General features: G+C 60.8%; 2 protein-coding genes across 7 annotated transcripts; both read left to right on the top strand.

Moving 5' to 3' along the window:
- Positions 1 to 244: 244 nt before the first annotated feature.
- On the top strand, positions 245 to 7,996 carry LOC149863872 (protein kinase C and casein kinase II substrate protein 3-like). 5 transcript variants are annotated; one of them, XM_090048420.1, is made up of 11 exons: positions 245 to 350; positions 943 to 1,178; positions 3,899 to 3,966; positions 4,200 to 4,356; positions 4,502 to 4,737; positions 5,103 to 5,258; positions 5,613 to 5,788; positions 6,239 to 6,359; positions 6,474 to 6,568; positions 6,866 to 7,017; positions 7,567 to 7,996. In XM_090048420.1, the coding sequence occupies exons 3-11, from the start codon at positions 3,907 to 3,909 to the stop codon at positions 7,677 to 7,679; spliced, it is 1,266 nt and encodes a 421-aa protein (XP_089904546.1). In that variant the 5' UTR covers positions 245 to 350; positions 943 to 1,178; positions 3,899 to 3,906; the 3' UTR covers positions 7,680 to 7,996. The 5 variants fall into 5 exon arrangements, with proteins under 5 accessions (XP_089904546.1, XP_089904545.1, XP_089904543.1 ...); XM_090048419.1 differs by lacking the exon at positions 245 to 350 and having other exon boundaries at positions 740 to 1,178; XM_090048417.1 differs by lacking the exons at positions 245 to 350; positions 943 to 1,178 and adding an exon at positions 3,164 to 3,437.
- Positions 7,997 to 8,141: 145 nt separating this feature from the next.
- Positions 8,142 to 14,976, top strand: NAPSA (napsin A aspartic peptidase). 2 transcript variants are annotated; one of them, XM_090048423.1, is made up of 9 exons: positions 8,142 to 9,277; positions 10,401 to 10,536; positions 11,084 to 11,207; positions 11,426 to 11,544; positions 11,868 to 12,067; positions 12,541 to 12,666; positions 13,123 to 13,282; positions 13,648 to 13,746; positions 14,162 to 14,976. In XM_090048423.1, exons 1-9 carry the CDS (start codon positions 9,204 to 9,206, stop codon positions 14,321 to 14,323), a joined length of 1,200 nt encoding a protein of 399 aa, XP_089904549.1. In that variant the 5' UTR covers positions 8,142 to 9,203; the 3' UTR covers positions 14,324 to 14,976. The 2 variants fall into 2 exon arrangements, with proteins under 2 accessions (XP_089904549.1, XP_089904550.1); XM_090048424.1 differs by having other exon boundaries at positions 12,544 to 12,666; positions 14,162 to 14,975.
- Positions 14,977 to 15,897: the final 921 nt, after the last annotated feature.

The raw sequence follows: 15,897 nt of genomic DNA, 5'->3' as shown, positions 1-15,897 counted from the left end.
GCGCCTGATTACAAATGCCAACTGCCCTCCCCCACACCGCTCTCTGCGCGGACGAGGGGGGTAAACGGGAAAGAGGGGGAGGGGGCAGGGGTCCATGCGGGTCAGGGGTGGGAGCTTGGGATAGGCATCCGCCGGGCAGCCCTGGGAAGGGGAGGGGCGGGGCCTGGGTGGGGGCGGGGCTGGGTAGAGGGGGTGTTCCTTGTGCTGTCCTCATCTCTGCCCCCCAGATCTCTTCCACCAGTTTGGGGGAGCAGTGATACTTTCGACTACTTGCGCAGGAACTGACCCACATCCTGCTATATCGAGCACTGGGACTCAGCGCTGAGACACGGCCTGTCCTCCACTATAGCGTAGGCTTGGGACCCAGCACCGAAACATGGCCCTATCCCCTGCTATATCCCAGCCCTTTGGGAGCTCCTGTCCAAGGCTGTTAGCAACCCAATACCCCTTCACAGTGCTCAAAATATTCCTGGGTGGGGCTGGACGCACGGGTTATTTTTATGTCTCTGCTTGGCACAAGTTGTCCCAGCTCCACAGTGGGCCTGGGACAGCTGGCCTGGCCCGCTCCCGGGGGGAGGGTGCATGGCGGGGGAAGACAGGGGAATGGGTGGGGCATTAAGAGGCCCTGTCAGCACATGGAGACACCAGCCGCCAGCTCAGAGCTGCTGCAGCTGTCAAGAGTGTGCAGGAACAGGAATGTGTATGGGGAGAGAAGCTGAAAATTTCCCCATGGCAGGGCCTTCAGGCGGGGTAACGGTGCTATGAGCTTCCTCACGGCAGCACCTTCAGGGTGGATCCCAGTGCTGTGAGCATCCCCACAGCAGTGCCCCAAACAAGACCCCACTGCTGCAAGTTTTGCCCATGGCAACAACTTGTTGTTCCTAATTTCGCTACTGCAACACCCTTGCTATGGACCCACTGCTGTGAACTTCCCTATCACAGTGCCCTGTGGCTGTGAACTTCCTCAGGACAGTGCCCAGCCAGGCTCATCCCCATGCTGCTCAAAGAGCTGAAGAGGTTAAAAGCACATGGGTTGGGAGCCCCCGGGCCCCCCCCCTTCCCCTGCTCAGGCTGTCTGACATTCCCTGGCTAGGGCCCCGGGTGGGCCTGGAGCCCTGGAGAGAGTGAGCGAGACAGAGCTGGAGGAGCAGGAGGGACTGGGGGACCCTGGGGTGAGGGTGAGTATGGCAGATTGTGGCGGAGGGACACGGGGGTGGCAGGGACAGTGGGAGCACAGGGGGCAGGAGGGTTTGGGAGGGTGGCCGGGGGAGGGCGGGGAACGATGACAGACTGACCTCTATAATGTGGTGGCCCTTGCCCCGGGCTGCTGAGGGTGCCAGGAAGGAAGTGTTGGTGGGGGTGCAAGTGTTGCGGGGGGAGGAATAGGCCATGCTAAAGCCCAGAATGAGAGCTGGGAATGTGGGGGTCACTGAGGTGCAAGGGTAGAGGAGTGGAGAGCAGGGTATGGGTTGATTGCCAGGAGTGCAGGTGGGATAGGGTTGGTTACTTCAGGGAGTGGGTTATGGGACACTGGGGGCAGGGTGGGGTGGGGTGGAATGACAGTGCAGGGGATGAGTGACTATGGGGTGAAGAGTGGACTGGGCTGTGTCACTGTGGGAATGGGCTCTGATGTTCACTGGGGCACTGGGCAGGAAAGGGAGCATGCCAAGATGGGGGTGTAGTTGGGGGAGCTGTTGAGGAGAGGGCATGGGGACAGCTGGGCCAGAAGGGGCCATGTGGCCAAGGGACGGATGGGAGGGTCCCAGCCTGGCAGGGGCACCCCAGAGCATCTGGGAAGGGGCAGGAGGCTGGGAGGAGACTAGTGGGGGGGGGCAACCATGGTATGGGGAGTCCAACATGTCCCTCATGGCTTATGGCCCTGCCCCCCAGGCCAAGCCCTCCCCCCCGCAACATATGTTGGGCACCAAAGTGGGTTGGGGCCACAGGGCAGCTTCCCACCCCAACATATGCACACACACATGCACACATGTTCCATGGGTTTTTCCTTTCCTCCTGGCCCATATGAGATACTGGAAAATCCAAGGCAGAGGATTTTCCAGGTGAAGTGGAAGCTGTTGGGGCCAAGCGGGAGCCCATTGCTACCCCCAGTCCTTCCCCACCCCCAGCCTGGCCTTTCCTGATCGCCCCATTAAGATTTTCCAGTTTTTCAGCAAGTGGAAAATTAGCATGAGCCAAAGTACAGTGGTGGGGGGTGGGGAAGGGGGAGAGTCCTGCTTGAGGAGGGGGAAAGAGTGGGAGGACATGGCAGGGCCTGCTGGAGCAAACTGGGGGACTCCTGCAGCCTGATGCCACCTAGTAGGAGCTCCATCTGGTACCCCCTCATCCCACTCCTGGCTGTGGCTATGCCTCAGGCCTGCAGCCATGCCCCACTGCCTACTAGTGATACCCACAGGGCACTTAGCAACCCCAGCCTGCCCTAGCAATGCCATCATGGCACCTCACAACACCACAGTGACCCTTATAAACCGTGACATGGCTCCTAGCAGTGCCGCTTTGGTGACCCTTACCAGCCACGGTCCCTAGCACCCCCAGCCTCCCCAAGTGCCACCACGGTGGCCCCTAGGGACAGTGACATGGCCCCTAGCCACCCTGCAGTGTCCCTAGCAGTGACCTCTAGCAACAGTGCTGGCACAGCTCTTGGTAGTGTACTGGCAGCCCCTAGTGACACAGATGAAGCCCTAAATGACCCCTAGCAACATATCTCATAGTGACAGGATGATGACCCTTAGTCTCCCAGTACTGGCCTTAGCAATGCTACAGTGACCCCTAGTGACAGTGATGTGACCCCTAGCAACCTGAGGCTGCCCCTAGCGATAGCAGCCTGACCCCTAGCAATGCTGGCATAACCCCTTGGAACCTCCTGGTAACCCCTAGTGATGCTGGTATGACTCCTAGCAACACCATGGTAACCCTTAGTGATGTCAAGGTGACCCCTAGTGAGGCTGGCATGGTCCCTAGCAACCACTGTGACCCCTAGTGACATCCTGGTTAACCATAGTAACACCACGGTGACCCCTAGCAATGCTGACATCGACCTTAACAATGTGGTGCTGGTGGTGGCCCCTGGCCAGCGGGGGTGCTGAGGTGGGCAGGGGGCACAACACCGGTGCCAGGCCTGCCCTGGCACTCCCCTGCCCTGGCAAGCTGGGATGAGTTGATGCCAAAGCCTGTGCTGTGCACCTCCCCCTCCCCTGCCTGCCATGGGCCTGGCCCCGTGGCAGGGCTCCCGCTCCTGTGGTTCCAAGCTAAGTGGAAACACATGTCCCAGCACTGCTTGCCCAGTTCCACATCAGACCCCGGCCCCCCCCCCAACTCCCTCTCCAGCCCAGCCTGGGATCGGCCTGCACATCTCCGGAGCCGCGTCCCCACCATGCCCGGCCAGTACCTGGGGCAGGAGTCCTGCCCCAGCCCCCAGGGTAACAGCCAGGGCACATGGGGCTGGGGCTGGATCCCCCTGGGGCAGGTGGGGTGAGGTTCCTATGCAGTGACAGGGCTTCCCAGGGGCCGCAAGTGAGGTAGGAGGGGGTTAGAGTGGGAGCTGGTGGGGAGGGAGTAGGGGCCTCAGGAGGTGGGAAGGGAGGGAGCAGAGCCAGTAGGGCTGAAAGAGGCCACAGACCGCTATTGCAGAAGCGGCTGCATTGAGAGCAGAAAGGGCGTCCCTGGCAGGCTGAAGGCAGTGGTCCAGGGACAGCAGAAGTGTGGGGTCCCTGTGGGATGGGGTGGCAGGGCCCCATGAGTCTGGTCAGCTTAAACCCTGAGAAGGAAGCCAAAGCCCTCCCAGGATGAAATACAGGGGCTCTGGGGAGGGACATGAGACTGGGGGGAGGGAGGTCCCCTGAGTGTAGGGCTCTCATGTGTCCCCTCTGGCCCCCTGCAGACAGTGCCATGTCAGCAATCTACAGCGAGGTGGCAGGAGATGAGCCCCCTGGGGACAGCTTCTGGATGGTGAGTGGCTAGGGGAGGGGGCAGAAACAAAGCAACTGGAGTAAGGGGTTGCTGTGAGGGGGCTGGATCCAGGGGGAGGGCATTGTCCAGACAGTAGACCCAACCCCTTGGAAAGCTGGCAGGCTGGTTCATGTTGGGGAGGGAAGCCATGGGGAGAGATTGTAGGGCAAGCAGTCATGGGGTAAGGATCTCAGGTATCTGATCCCCACCACCTCTGTGTACTCCCCCCACAGCCAAAGCAGTACCAGAGCACAGTGCGGCGTCTGGATGATGGGTACCGGGTCTGTGACCAGCTGGTCAGCTGCTTCCAGGAGCGGGCAAGGGTGGAGCGCACCTATGGGCAGCACCTGGCACGCTGGGTGCAGAAGTGGCGCCCTCTGGTGGATGCCAGTGAGTTGTCCTCTTCCCCACCAGTAGTACCCAAAGCCCCTGCACCTCTTCCCTCAGCATGGTGCCCCCTACCCACCCCCTTGCCAAGCTCCCCCAAGTTTGCCCCCGGTGCCCACAGACCTTGCCCATGCTGGCTCTCCTTCAGGCCCCACATATGGCACTGCACGCCGGGCCTGGCAGGCTTTTCTAGATGCCACAGAACGGCTGAGCCAGCTGCATGGGGAGATGCAGCGAGCGCTGGTGGCTGAAGAGGTGGCCCGGGTGCGGGGCTGGCAGCGTGACCACTATCACCGCAAGGTGCTAGGCGGCTTCCGTGAGGCATGTGACCTGGAGAATGGCTTCCGGCGTGCCCAGCGGGGCTGGACCCGCAAGCTGCGCAAGGTGGGTACAGGGCAGCAGGCGGGCGCAGATAGCATGGGGAGCCAGTACCATGCAGGGGCTGGGGGGTGATATGGGGAGTTAAAGGGGTGGTACCAATCAGGGGCTGGGGGATGGCATAGTGTCATGCAGGGGCTGCAGTGGTAGAGGCTGGCAGGGGCATAGTACCATGCATGGGCTTGTGGGGGTTGCCCAGTTAGGTAGGGGACACAGCATGGGGCAGGAAGCTCAGGGAGTAACAGGTTGCCATGGGTGCCAGCATGTCAGACAGGGGCATAAAGTGTGTGTAGGGGGTCTTCAGGGCCAAAGGGGCCGGGGGGGAGTTGTTCCCTCTCCGCTCAGGAGCCCCTCACCACCTTGCCCCCCAGGTGGAGAAGGCGAAGGCAGCATACCACCTGGCCTGCCGCAAGGAGCACCAGGCCACAGGGCGTGAGGCCGGACCCCCAGGGGGGCCCCCACTGGCCCCTGACCGCCAGCGGGCCCTGAGGGACGAGCGCCAGCGCCGCACTCAGGAGACCCACAAGGTGGGCCTCTGTCCCCTCCTCCCCATTCCCCACAGCTCCCCTCTACCCCAGAGTCAGGCACCCCCTGCACCTCCCATGCCATCCTTAGTGCCAGTGCCATCACCATCCCAGGCCCAGAACCAGACCCCCCACTTGCCATGTGGGGCTGGACCTCGCTTCCACTCACCCCAAGTTCCCCCTAACACCCCCTGCCCATGCTCACCTCTCTCCACCCCAGCCCCTCCCCAGGATGCCTCCTCACCTGCCTACTCCCCCCTGGCCCTACCCCTTAGGTTTGTTTGCCCTAACCCTCCCAGACACCCCCTGCCCCTTCCCCCCCGATTCCCACTACTCACCTGCCTGTGCCTCCCCCAGGAGCGCCAGCGCTATGAGCATGTCCTGGCCGAGCTGACCAGGGCCAGCCCGCGCTACATGGAGGAGATGGAGACGGTGTTCGAGCAGGGGCAGGCCCAGGAGCAAAGGCGTATCGCCTTCCTCAAGGACACACTTTTGGCCCTCCAGCGTCGCCTGGATCCCACCACACACCCTGGGTAAGGGGCACCCCAGGATCTAGCCCCACCTACCCCAAGTAAGGGGCACCCCAGAGCCCACCCCCAAAGTAAGGGGCACCCAAGAACCTAACCTACCCTGGAGACAAGATATCCCCATCTCAAATAAAGGGGGGGCTGCTGGGACCCCACTGCTGACCCCTGACCAGGTGGGGAGACCTATAATGAGCACCCCCCCCCGGAATTGAAAACTCCTGTGCCCCCTTCCAGACAAGAGATTGCCATGGAGTTCAGCCCCTCTGGGGCATCAGGGAGGGAAGGGAACGTTGCTGCTGGGGTTGGTGAGAATGGGCCCAGATATGGGGATCCTGGGGCTAGGCTGGAAAAGCTGTGGGGGTTGGTGGGCTGGAGCTAGTGGGCAGGGGGCCATGGGTTGGGGGGCCTTACCCAGCTCCCCCACCTCCCCATGGAACTGACTTTTCATCCCCACAGGGTGCAGGCAGCGCAGAGCCAGCTGCGCCAGGCCATTGCCGACATCAGTGCCCACGACGACCTGGCCTGGTGGCGCCGGGAGCACGGGCCAGGCATGCCCACCACCTGGCCCCAGTTTGAGGTGAGACCCTCCACACCCCTACTGCCCCCAGCCAGCTCCTGCCCAGCTCCCCACAGCATTCCCTCCGTAGGTCCCAGACTGACCCCGTTTCCCCCCATCCCCCAACCCTCCCAGGCCTGGAGACCAGAGCCAGGGAGGCAGAGCAATGGCATGAAGCCAGGGCAGGAGGAGAAGGTGCCACTGCAGAGCAACAGCCCTGTCCTGGGCAGGTGAGGGGGACAAGGCCTGAGAGGAAAGGGAGGGGCCTGGAAGCGGGTGCGCCTGGTGGGGTGAGGACTGAAGGGCCAAGTAGGCAGGGGGGTGGGGGTAGGGCCTGGAGGGCAAGCACAGGGAGCCTGGGGTGACCCCCCCAGCCTCTCCTATCAGAGAGCCCCCTGCCCCCCCGAACAGCAGGGCACAGGGATGAAGGGCATGAGGGGTGCCTAAGGCGCCAGTGACTCTGGGGACTCAGCAGGGGTGGGAGCCACACCCAGGTACAGCCTCTCATCCCCTGCCTGTCTCCCCAGCGTGGCTGAGCCCATCCCAACACCTCCAGCCCCACCACTGCCAGCACCGGTGCCCCCACCAATGCCAGCCCCAGCACCAGGCCAGGGGCAACGGGTCCGGGCCGTATATGACTACACTGGGCAGGAGCCGGATGAGCTGAGCTTCTCTGCAGGTGAGGGCCCTGGAGCTGCCCAGGCCTCCCCCCTGAACCCCTCAGGTGCCAGAGCTCCCCAGAGAAGCCAAACCCAAGTCTCACTCGCCTTCCCACAGCCCTCCAGTACTTCAACCCATCTGTACTCTGCTGTGAGGGCACAGAAGGGGCTCCCTGGGGGAAGAGGTTGGGGGCACTCAGCCCCAGATCCCTACCGTGCTCCCCACTCCCAGAACCTTCCCCTGACCCATCCCTCAACCCCCCCACCAGGCTATACCCCATGTACCCCTCTCATCCCACCAGGTCCACTCCCACCCCCTCACAGTGAAGGCTTCTGGCCTAGACCCGCAGAGATCCCAGACCCAAGTCCCCCAACCTCCTTCGCGCAACCCCATGCAGACTCCAACCTCTCCACAGATGAGATCCCTGAAGCCCACTAGGCCTTCCCACTGAGTCCCCCAGACCCTCCTCTGCCCAGAGTCCCTCAACCACCATGGAGGGACCTTCATGGACCCTCAGCCCCAGCCGGGGCACCCCTCCCCCTCTCTCTAACGTGGCCTGTGCTTGCAGGGGAGGAGCTGACCAAGCTGGAGGATGAGGATGAGCAGGGCTGGTGCCGGGGGGTAACGGACGGAGGGCGCGTAGGGTTGTACCCTGCCAACTATGTGCAGCCAGTGCAGTGACCCGCTCACTCCAGCCTCCCGGAGCTGCACTCCACAGCCCACGCCGCCACAGCATGGACAGGAGGGGACTGCTTGGCTCTGCCCCAAACCCCAACTTCCCCCCACGTGGCCCTTCCAGCCCGCCTGGGCCCCCGTGGTGGGGTCAATCATGGTGCCCAGCCCTGTCACCCCAGAGCCCCCCCACTTTGTGTGTGGGGGCATCAGGGAGTGAGACCCCAAGGCAGCTTGGGAGTGAGCAGCCCCCCTGCTTCTCAGTCAGCCCCATTCTCTGCACCACCCCCTGGACCCCGGAAACAGTAATAAAATATTGATCAGCACTGAAGTGTAAGACTGTCAGTCACCTGACCCCCCAGCCCCTCGCCTGACCCAACCCCCCCCAGCCCTCTACCTCAATACCCCCAACCCCTCTGCCCTCACCCCCCAGCATCCTCAATCTTTAACCTGCCCTGCCCCCACCCCTCTGGCCTGACCCACCCTGCCTAATTCCCTGCCTCAATACTCTGCCACAAACCTCCTGCCCCCACCCCACAAAATGCTTGAGCACCATCTCCTGTCCCTACCCCCAGCCCCCACCTTCCTCTGCCCCCAGCCTCCACAAATGCTTCTGCCCCCCATATTCCTGCCTGCCGTTCACTCAGCCCCCATCTGCCCCTACCCATGGCACCCCTGACCCCCACTACCTCACCTCCTACCCTCCACCCCCTCCCCCAATCCCTACTCGCTCTTTGATACCAGCTCAGCCCTCATCCTATCCTGTCCCCGCACCTCCCCTACCCTGGTGTCTCCCCCCGCCCCCCAGCCACACAGCAGGGATGTGGGTGGGGGGTCACCCAATGTAAAAACCCATGGCTCCCTGCCCCTGCCCACCCCAGTCCAGGTGGGGGGCCAGGGTACACCTGTGGCCCCCTGGTGGCAGGAATGAGAGATTGCAGAGCAGGGGGTCAGGAGTGACGGGCACCAGCAGTGTTGTGGGGGCCCCAGGTCAAGGGGGAGGGAGCTAGGGATTGAGATGGCTGGTGGGGAGGGTAGGAGCAGCAGACTGTGACCTCAACCCCTCCAGGCAAGGGGCAGGGCAGGATGCTAGGAATTCCCAGGGCTGAGCTGGCGTCCCTGCCTCCAACCTGAGTCACTGGGGCGGTGTACACAGAGTGCCTCCCCTGCCCACGACCTGGTACCCAGTTGGTACCCATGGCAAAGTTGGGAGCCAGAACCAATGAGGCCATGGAGCTCCAGAGATACACAGCCAATCAGCTCCTGCACCCCTGGAGCCCTCTCAGCCAATCAAGTGCTGAGCCCCAAGTTCTCTTGGCCAATTGGAGCTTGCACTTGAGAGCCTCAGCCAATGAGGAGCCACATCTTAGGCACTGCACTCCCAGTTTCCCCAGGCCAATGGGCGGTGGGGAATTCCAGGCCATCCAGATGGTCTAGAGCAGGTCCCTGGCCACCCACGCCAGAGGCTGGATGGACAGGGACACAGACAGACCAACAGCAGCCTCCTGACGGGACAGACGGGCGGACAGACACATGCGCACCATGAAGGGCCCAGAAGTTGTGGCTGCCATCCTACTTATGACGCTCTACGCCCAGGCGCTAATCCAGTGAGCACCCGGACACCCGGGTCCCATGCAGGGCTGGGAATAGGATGGAGCGGGTTAATGAGGGGATGTGCAAGGGTGCTGAGTGCTAGGACTCCTGGGTTCTCTCCCTAAGGCTGGCAGGGAAGAGGAGTGGGCCCTGTTAGGGCAGGGAAATCCTGGCTCCCATCCCAGCTCTAGTAGAGGAATGGGGCCTAGTGGTTAAAGGAAGGCAGGGGGTAGGCGGGAGGCTGGGAGCCCGGACACCTGGGTTCCGTCCCAGCTCTGGGGGGGGAATGGGGTGTGTTGGGGTGGGGGCTGGAAGCCAGGACTCCTGTTTTCTAGCCTCAGATCAGAGAGGGGAGCCAGGATGCCTGGGTTCTCTCCCTGACTAGGAGGGAAGGGGCATGGAGTGGGTTAGAGCAGGGAGGAAAGGGAGCCAGGGTGCTTGGGTTTCATCCCAGTCCTATGGAGGGGAGTGGGGGGCTGGATACTTGGGCTCCTGGGTCCTATCCTTAGATCAGAGAGGCAGGTGTAGTGGTTAGAATGCAGCTAGGATGCCTGGATTCCATCCCAGCTCTGGGAGGGAAACAGGATCTGTTAGATGGGGGTGGGGGCAAGGCTGAACACCTGGGCAGCTGGGTCCTATCCTTAGATCAGGGGGAGAAGGAAGATGTAGTAGTTCGAGCAGAGCCAAAACACCTGGGTCCTCTTGCTGGTTCTGCTGGCTGGTAGGCAACAGGCCAATTGAGGCACAGTGGGATCAGGCCCGGGATGACTCAGGTGCCCACACATGGGTAATTGGGGTGGGTGGGACCTACCACCTCCAGGGCAGGGGGAACAGGGCCATCCTGCTCAGCTGATTAAGCAGGTCTGGTCCCCTCCCACATGCCAGTACAGGGGCCAGCCCCTGCCTGGGATGCCGATGTCCCTGCTGTACCTGACCTGTCCAACCTGTTTCCGCCCCCAGTCTGTGGCATGCACCCTTCCCAGGACTCAAGGCCAACCGCCCATATTCTACCCCATCTGTGGCATACACCCTGCCCAAGACATGGGGACATCCTCCTGGGGCAAGGGGTGGGGGAGCAGCAAGGTTGCGGGGGTGGGATGCCTGCTGCCCCCACGTTAACTCTGACCCTGCCAACAGGGTCCCTCTCAAGAAGTTCCCAACAGTGCGGAACCGCTTTAGAAAGACAGGGATCCCCATCTCTGATCTGGTGAAAACCAAATGGGGAGACAAGAGCCGGGCCGTGGCCCCCCAGCGCCTCCACAACTACATGGACGTGAGTGCTCCCCACATAACTCCCCCACATACATACACATACACATAAACACACACACACACACACACGGGGGGGGGAAGGCAGCTTGTGAGGGTCAGTATCTCTTCAGCTCCAAGGGGTTGAGGAGACCTAGAGCCCTGGAGGGTGTCAAGGGGGTTCCCCGGTGGTATTGGGGTATTCTACTAGGTGCTGCAGGTATAGCGGGTGCTGGTTGTAGCCATGTTGGTCTAAAGATACAGGCAGACAAGGCTCTTTGGGTAAATGTGATATCTTTTATTAGATCAACTAAATAGAAAAAAAAATCTTTGTAAGCTTTTGGGTAGAAACAGAAGTTTAGAGCAGTAGGTGGCATTCAGAAGGGTCTGGGAGTATTGGGGGTCCTGGGGAGTTTCTCTAGGATGTTAGTTGGGGTGCTTTGGGGATTGTTGGCAGCTTGAGGGGCATGGGGAGTCCTGGAGAATAAGGAGGGGCTCTAGGGTATGTGTGGGGACTCCAGGGGGTTCTGACAGCTCTCCACTGATCCCTGCCTGCCCCCTTCCTCCCCCAGGCCCAGTACTATGGAGAGATTAGCATCGGGACTCCCCCGCAGCGCTTCACTGTCATCTTTGACACTGGCTCTGCCAATCTCTGGGTGCCCTCATCTCGCTGCTGCCTGCTGCACCTGGCTTGCTGTAAGTGCCTGAGGGCATGGGGCATGGGGCCAGGCGGGGTGAGGGGACACAGCTGGGGACTAAGGAGGTGACTAGGGTCAATCCTCTTGCTCTCCCCCCCTGCCCTGCACCAAACAGGGCCCCCTATTCCCTGGGGCATTGAGGGCTAGGCAGCCCCAGGGGGGAGCCATCCTTAGGAGCCCTGTCTGTCCATGTCAGAGCCCCCTCTCTTCTCCCAGGGGTGCACACCCACTACCGCTCCCTCTTCTCCTGCACCCACAAGAAAAATGGCACTGACTTCGCCATCCACTACGGCAGCGGCAGCCTCAAAGGCTTCCTCAGCCAGGACACCATCATTGTGAGTGCACGCCTGGATGCCAGGGTTCTTTTCCAGCTCCAGGAGGGAAGGGGAAGGGTATGAGGTCTAGAGCCAGCCAGGCTGGAAGCCCGGCTGCCTGGGTTCAGTCCCAGCATCTGAAGGTTAGAGCGGGCTGGGCTGGGAGCCAGGACACCTGAGTTCTCTCCCAGCCCTAGGAAGGGAATAGGGTCTAGTAGTTGGCGGGGCTTGAGAGGCTGGACTCTGGGTCTGGCTTTGGGAAAGAAAGTGGGATCTGAACAGCTAAGGATGGAGGGACATAGGGAGCCAGGATGCCTGGGTCCCATCCTGACTCTGGCCACCAGGTGTCCAACGTGACAGTGCAGAACCAGACGTTTGCAGAAGCCGTCAACCTCCCAGGGCTAGTGTTCGTGGCAGCCAAGTTTGACGGGATCCTAGGGTTGGCGTACCCCAATATCTCTGTGCGTGGCGTCACCCCAGTCTTTGACAACATGATGGAACGTGGCCTCCTGGACCAGAATGTTTTCTCCTTCTACCTCAGTAGGTTGGTGCCCAGCCATCTGCAGCCCCCAGTGCCCAAGCCCCCACCTCCTCATGGCACCCCCAAAACCTTCAACAGCCTGACCCCTCTGCTGCTCCCCTCTGCAGCCTTCCTCCCCATGGTACTAGGCTCCCAATATATCTACAACCCCCTCAGCTCCCTCTAAAACACCCAGACCCTCCTCAGCTCCCCCAAACTCAGTGATCCCCTCTACATCCAACCCCCATGAAAGGTCTTCATTTCCTGAGACCTGGGCCAGCCTAGCAGCCCCTCATCACCCAGTCCATATGCCCTGACCTCTTTTTTTGACTCCAACACTCCCTATCCCTTCTGTCCTCCACATCTCCAGAGGCCCCAGTCTGGTCCCAGCCCCTCCCCCAGCTCGAGACCTGTGCTCCTTCCTCCATGCCCCCTCCCTGGCTCCCTTCATGTGAGGTCTCTAACCATCACTACCCCAACCCTCCCCCTCTGTTCAGCAGGAATTCATCCGACGATGTTGGGGGAGAGCTTCTCTTAGGAGGCATCAACAAGGAGCGGTACAAAGGGGATCTGCACTACATCCCGGTGTCCCACAAGGCATACTGGCAGGTGCTTGTGAACAAGTGAGTTCCCCTGACCCCAATCCCTTGCACCCCCAAACCTCATATGCTTCTCTGTACCCTGCCACCCTGAAACACCCTAACCCTGCCACAGCCCAAAGTCCCATGCAGCACCCACACGATATCCTCAACCTGAGGCCCATCCCCTGCCACCCAAAACCCCACTTCCCTGTGCCCTGAGTCTCTCTGTACCCCCAGTGTTGACCATGTCTGATCCTTCTGTGTCCTCCCCTTGAACCCCAAACCTCTGTGTACCCTATCACCTCATCTCCCTGTGCCCAAATCCTATATCACATTCTTCCCCATGTCTTCATCTCTGAGCACCAAGTCTCCCTGCCCCTTGAACCTCCCCCTGTCTTCTGTAGCTCCCCCTGAACCCTGAATCTACCCCTAAACCTCCCATCCCCAGAATGCTTTCCCCCACCCCAGTCACCCTCACTCCAGTACCCCTCTCCACAGCATAATATTGGGAAAGACAAAGGACCATGATGCAAAGACACTGTGTACAGAGGGCTGTGAAGCCATCTTGGATACGGGGACATCACTCATCACTGGCCCCAGCAAGGACATCAAAGCCTTACACGAAATGCTGGGGTTCACCAGCTCTTTTGGGGGACAGGTAAGAGGCCGGGCACATGGGCCCTTTCAGGGGGACAGGGCAGGAGGGGCTGGGAGCCAAGACATCTGGATTCTCTCCCAGCTTGTGGGGACTGGGGTCTGATGGATTGGAGCAGGGAGCTGGGAGCTGGGTTGCCTGGGTTCTACCCCAGCTCTGGGAGGGGAGTGGGATCTGATGGGTTAGAGCAGGGGAGGCTGAGAGACTCTTCTAGCTCTTGGGAGCCAAGTCTGGTAGGTTAGAAAAGGGATAGGGCTGGAAGCCCGGATGCCTGGGTTCTCCTGAAACTGTCCCCTATGCTCTGGAGTGGGCAGCAGACCCAGGTGGGGGTACACAGCACTAAGCCTTCCCCTTGGTGCCCTCTGCAGTACATCATTGACTGTGACAAGATCCCAGATATGCCCAACATCGTCTTCAACATAGCAGGGAAGGACTTCAACCTGATGGCAGAGCAGTATGTGCTCCGGGTGGGTATCGTGCCACTGGAGCCCGAGTCCTGAGACTCAGGATGGGCTCAGGCTGGCTGGGACAGTGGGGAAGGGGCTTGAGCACTGGAACTAGGGGAGCTTGGGTTTGTCTGGGGCTGCACTGAGATTGACTGGGTGCTGGAGCTGGGACCTGAGGCTGGGCTGGGCTTGGCCTGGAAGGAAGGAATTCTGGGATCAGGGTGAGTGTTGGGGCTGGTGGGGGCCTGGGCTGGGGGGGGCTTCTGGGACTGGGGGCCAGCTGGGCCTGGGCTTGGAGTGGGGTGGGGGCTCTGGGGTTAGCTGGGACTTGGGGGTGGGCATGGGGCGGGGGAAGGGGAAGGGGAGGGCACACTAGGACCTGCTGGGGCAGGTGGGGGACCATTACCAAGTCCTGTCTGACCCCATCCTCCTTCAGGTGACCCAGGTGGGAATAGTCATCTGCATCAGCGGGCTCACATCCCTGGACATCCCAGCCCCCACCGGGCCCCTCTGGATCCTGGGTGACGTGTTTCTTGTCAACTACTACTCTGTCTACGACAGGGACCACGACCGTGTGGGGCTGGCTCAAGCCAAGTGAGCTCCCACCTGCCCCAGGCCCCAAGCAAGAGGGGCCCGGCCCAGCCCAGCCCCAGGCACCTCTACACATCACACGTGACTCACAGGGGCTGTGCGGGGCCACAGGATGCCTGGGTTCTGTCGCAGCTCTGGCAATAAGAAGGGGGGTAGTGGGTTTCAGCAAAGGGGCTGGTTTTACCTCAGTTCTGGGAGGGTAATGGGGTCTGATGGATTAGAGCAGGAGGTTGGGTGCCAGGACTTCTGGGTTCTATTGCAGGTCTGGAAAAAGGGTCTAATGAATTAAATCATACAGTTCAGGAGGCAGGGGAATCTAGGAGGGGAGTGGGGTCTGGTGTGTTAAACCAGACCCCACTCCCTGGGGTGCCTGGTTCTCTTACAGCTCTGGAAATTGAAAGAGGGTCTGATGCAAGGGTGGGCAGTTATTTCGGCTGGAGGGCCTCTTAATGACTTTTGGTGAGCTGTTGAGGGCCACACATGCAACATCTTTCAGAAGGAATCATTCTAACAAATTATGGATAAAAAAACCATAAACTGAAAATCAAGCGTCTACTGCAACATATTGTACTTTTATTTAAAAAAATATTTTTTGCCCTGATTTGTTTTTTTGAGTAGCGGATATAGATGTGATTTCATAATAGCTCAAAGCGTCTTACTCTTGTATATTGTGTGTGGCGGGGCGGTGGGGGGAGGTGCTCCCTGGGCACTAGGTCCCGGGAGCTGGCTGGGGGTGGAGCGGGGGGCACATGCAGCAGACCTTGCTGAAGTACTGTGGTCCACGGCTGCCACCCATGTTTCTCTGCATGGGGCTGAGGCCTGCCTGCTCCTACCCATACCCACTAGCCCATGCCCCAGCCCCAGCCAGCATGCACAGCTTCCCGGCAAGGCTGCTCCCAGTACAGCTGCAGCTGCCCAGGTGCTGTTGTGCAGCCTCATGGGTGCTGCTTGGCTCCCTCCAGCAGCTCCTCCTCCTGCCCCTGCTGTGCCACGTCAGGTTGAGGGGAAGCTGCAGCCAGGCAGCACCTGCCCTAGCACCCAGGGTTCTAGCTCCAGCTCCCGGGTACCTTCCACCCACTCAGCACCTGCAGGTGGCTGCTCATCCTGCTGAGCAGGTGAAGTGGGTGGAAGGTGGCCAGGAACTGGACATGGATCCAACCTGCAGGCTGTATTTTGCTCATCCCTGGTCTAGTGAGTTAGAGCAGTGGGGCTGGGTGCCAGGACTTCTGGGTTTTGACCAGCTTTGGGAAGGCATGGGGTCTGGTGGCTTAGAGCAGCAGGGGCAGGGAGCCAGGACACCTGGGTTGTATTCCAGATCTGGAAAGGGACTGAGACCTGAGGGGTTGGAGCTGGAGAGGGCAGGGAACTTGAGTGCCTGGGTTCTGTCCCCTTCTGGGAGGGGATTGGGCTATTGTGGGGGTCAGTGTCTGGACACTGGCACTGACCATGGAGTTTTATCCCTGATTCCCCCATGTCAAATGCAAGCACCCTTCTCCCTCACCTAGTTCCTCTCCCCGCTACCCCACCACGCCCCACCCCACACAGCTCAGCACTGGGGCCTACAGAACTAGGCCTGGGGTC

The sequence above is a fragment of the Crocodylus siamensis genome, chromosome 5, assembly GCF_052110815.1.
Source record: "Crocodylus siamensis isolate JL-2025a chromosome 5, ASM5211081v1, whole genome shotgun sequence".
NCBI classification, from domain to species: Eukaryota; Metazoa; Chordata; order Crocodylia; family Crocodylidae; genus Crocodylus; species Crocodylus siamensis.
Note: the sequence above shows the minus strand (reverse complement) of the source record. Positions and strands in the feature narration are given on the sequence as shown.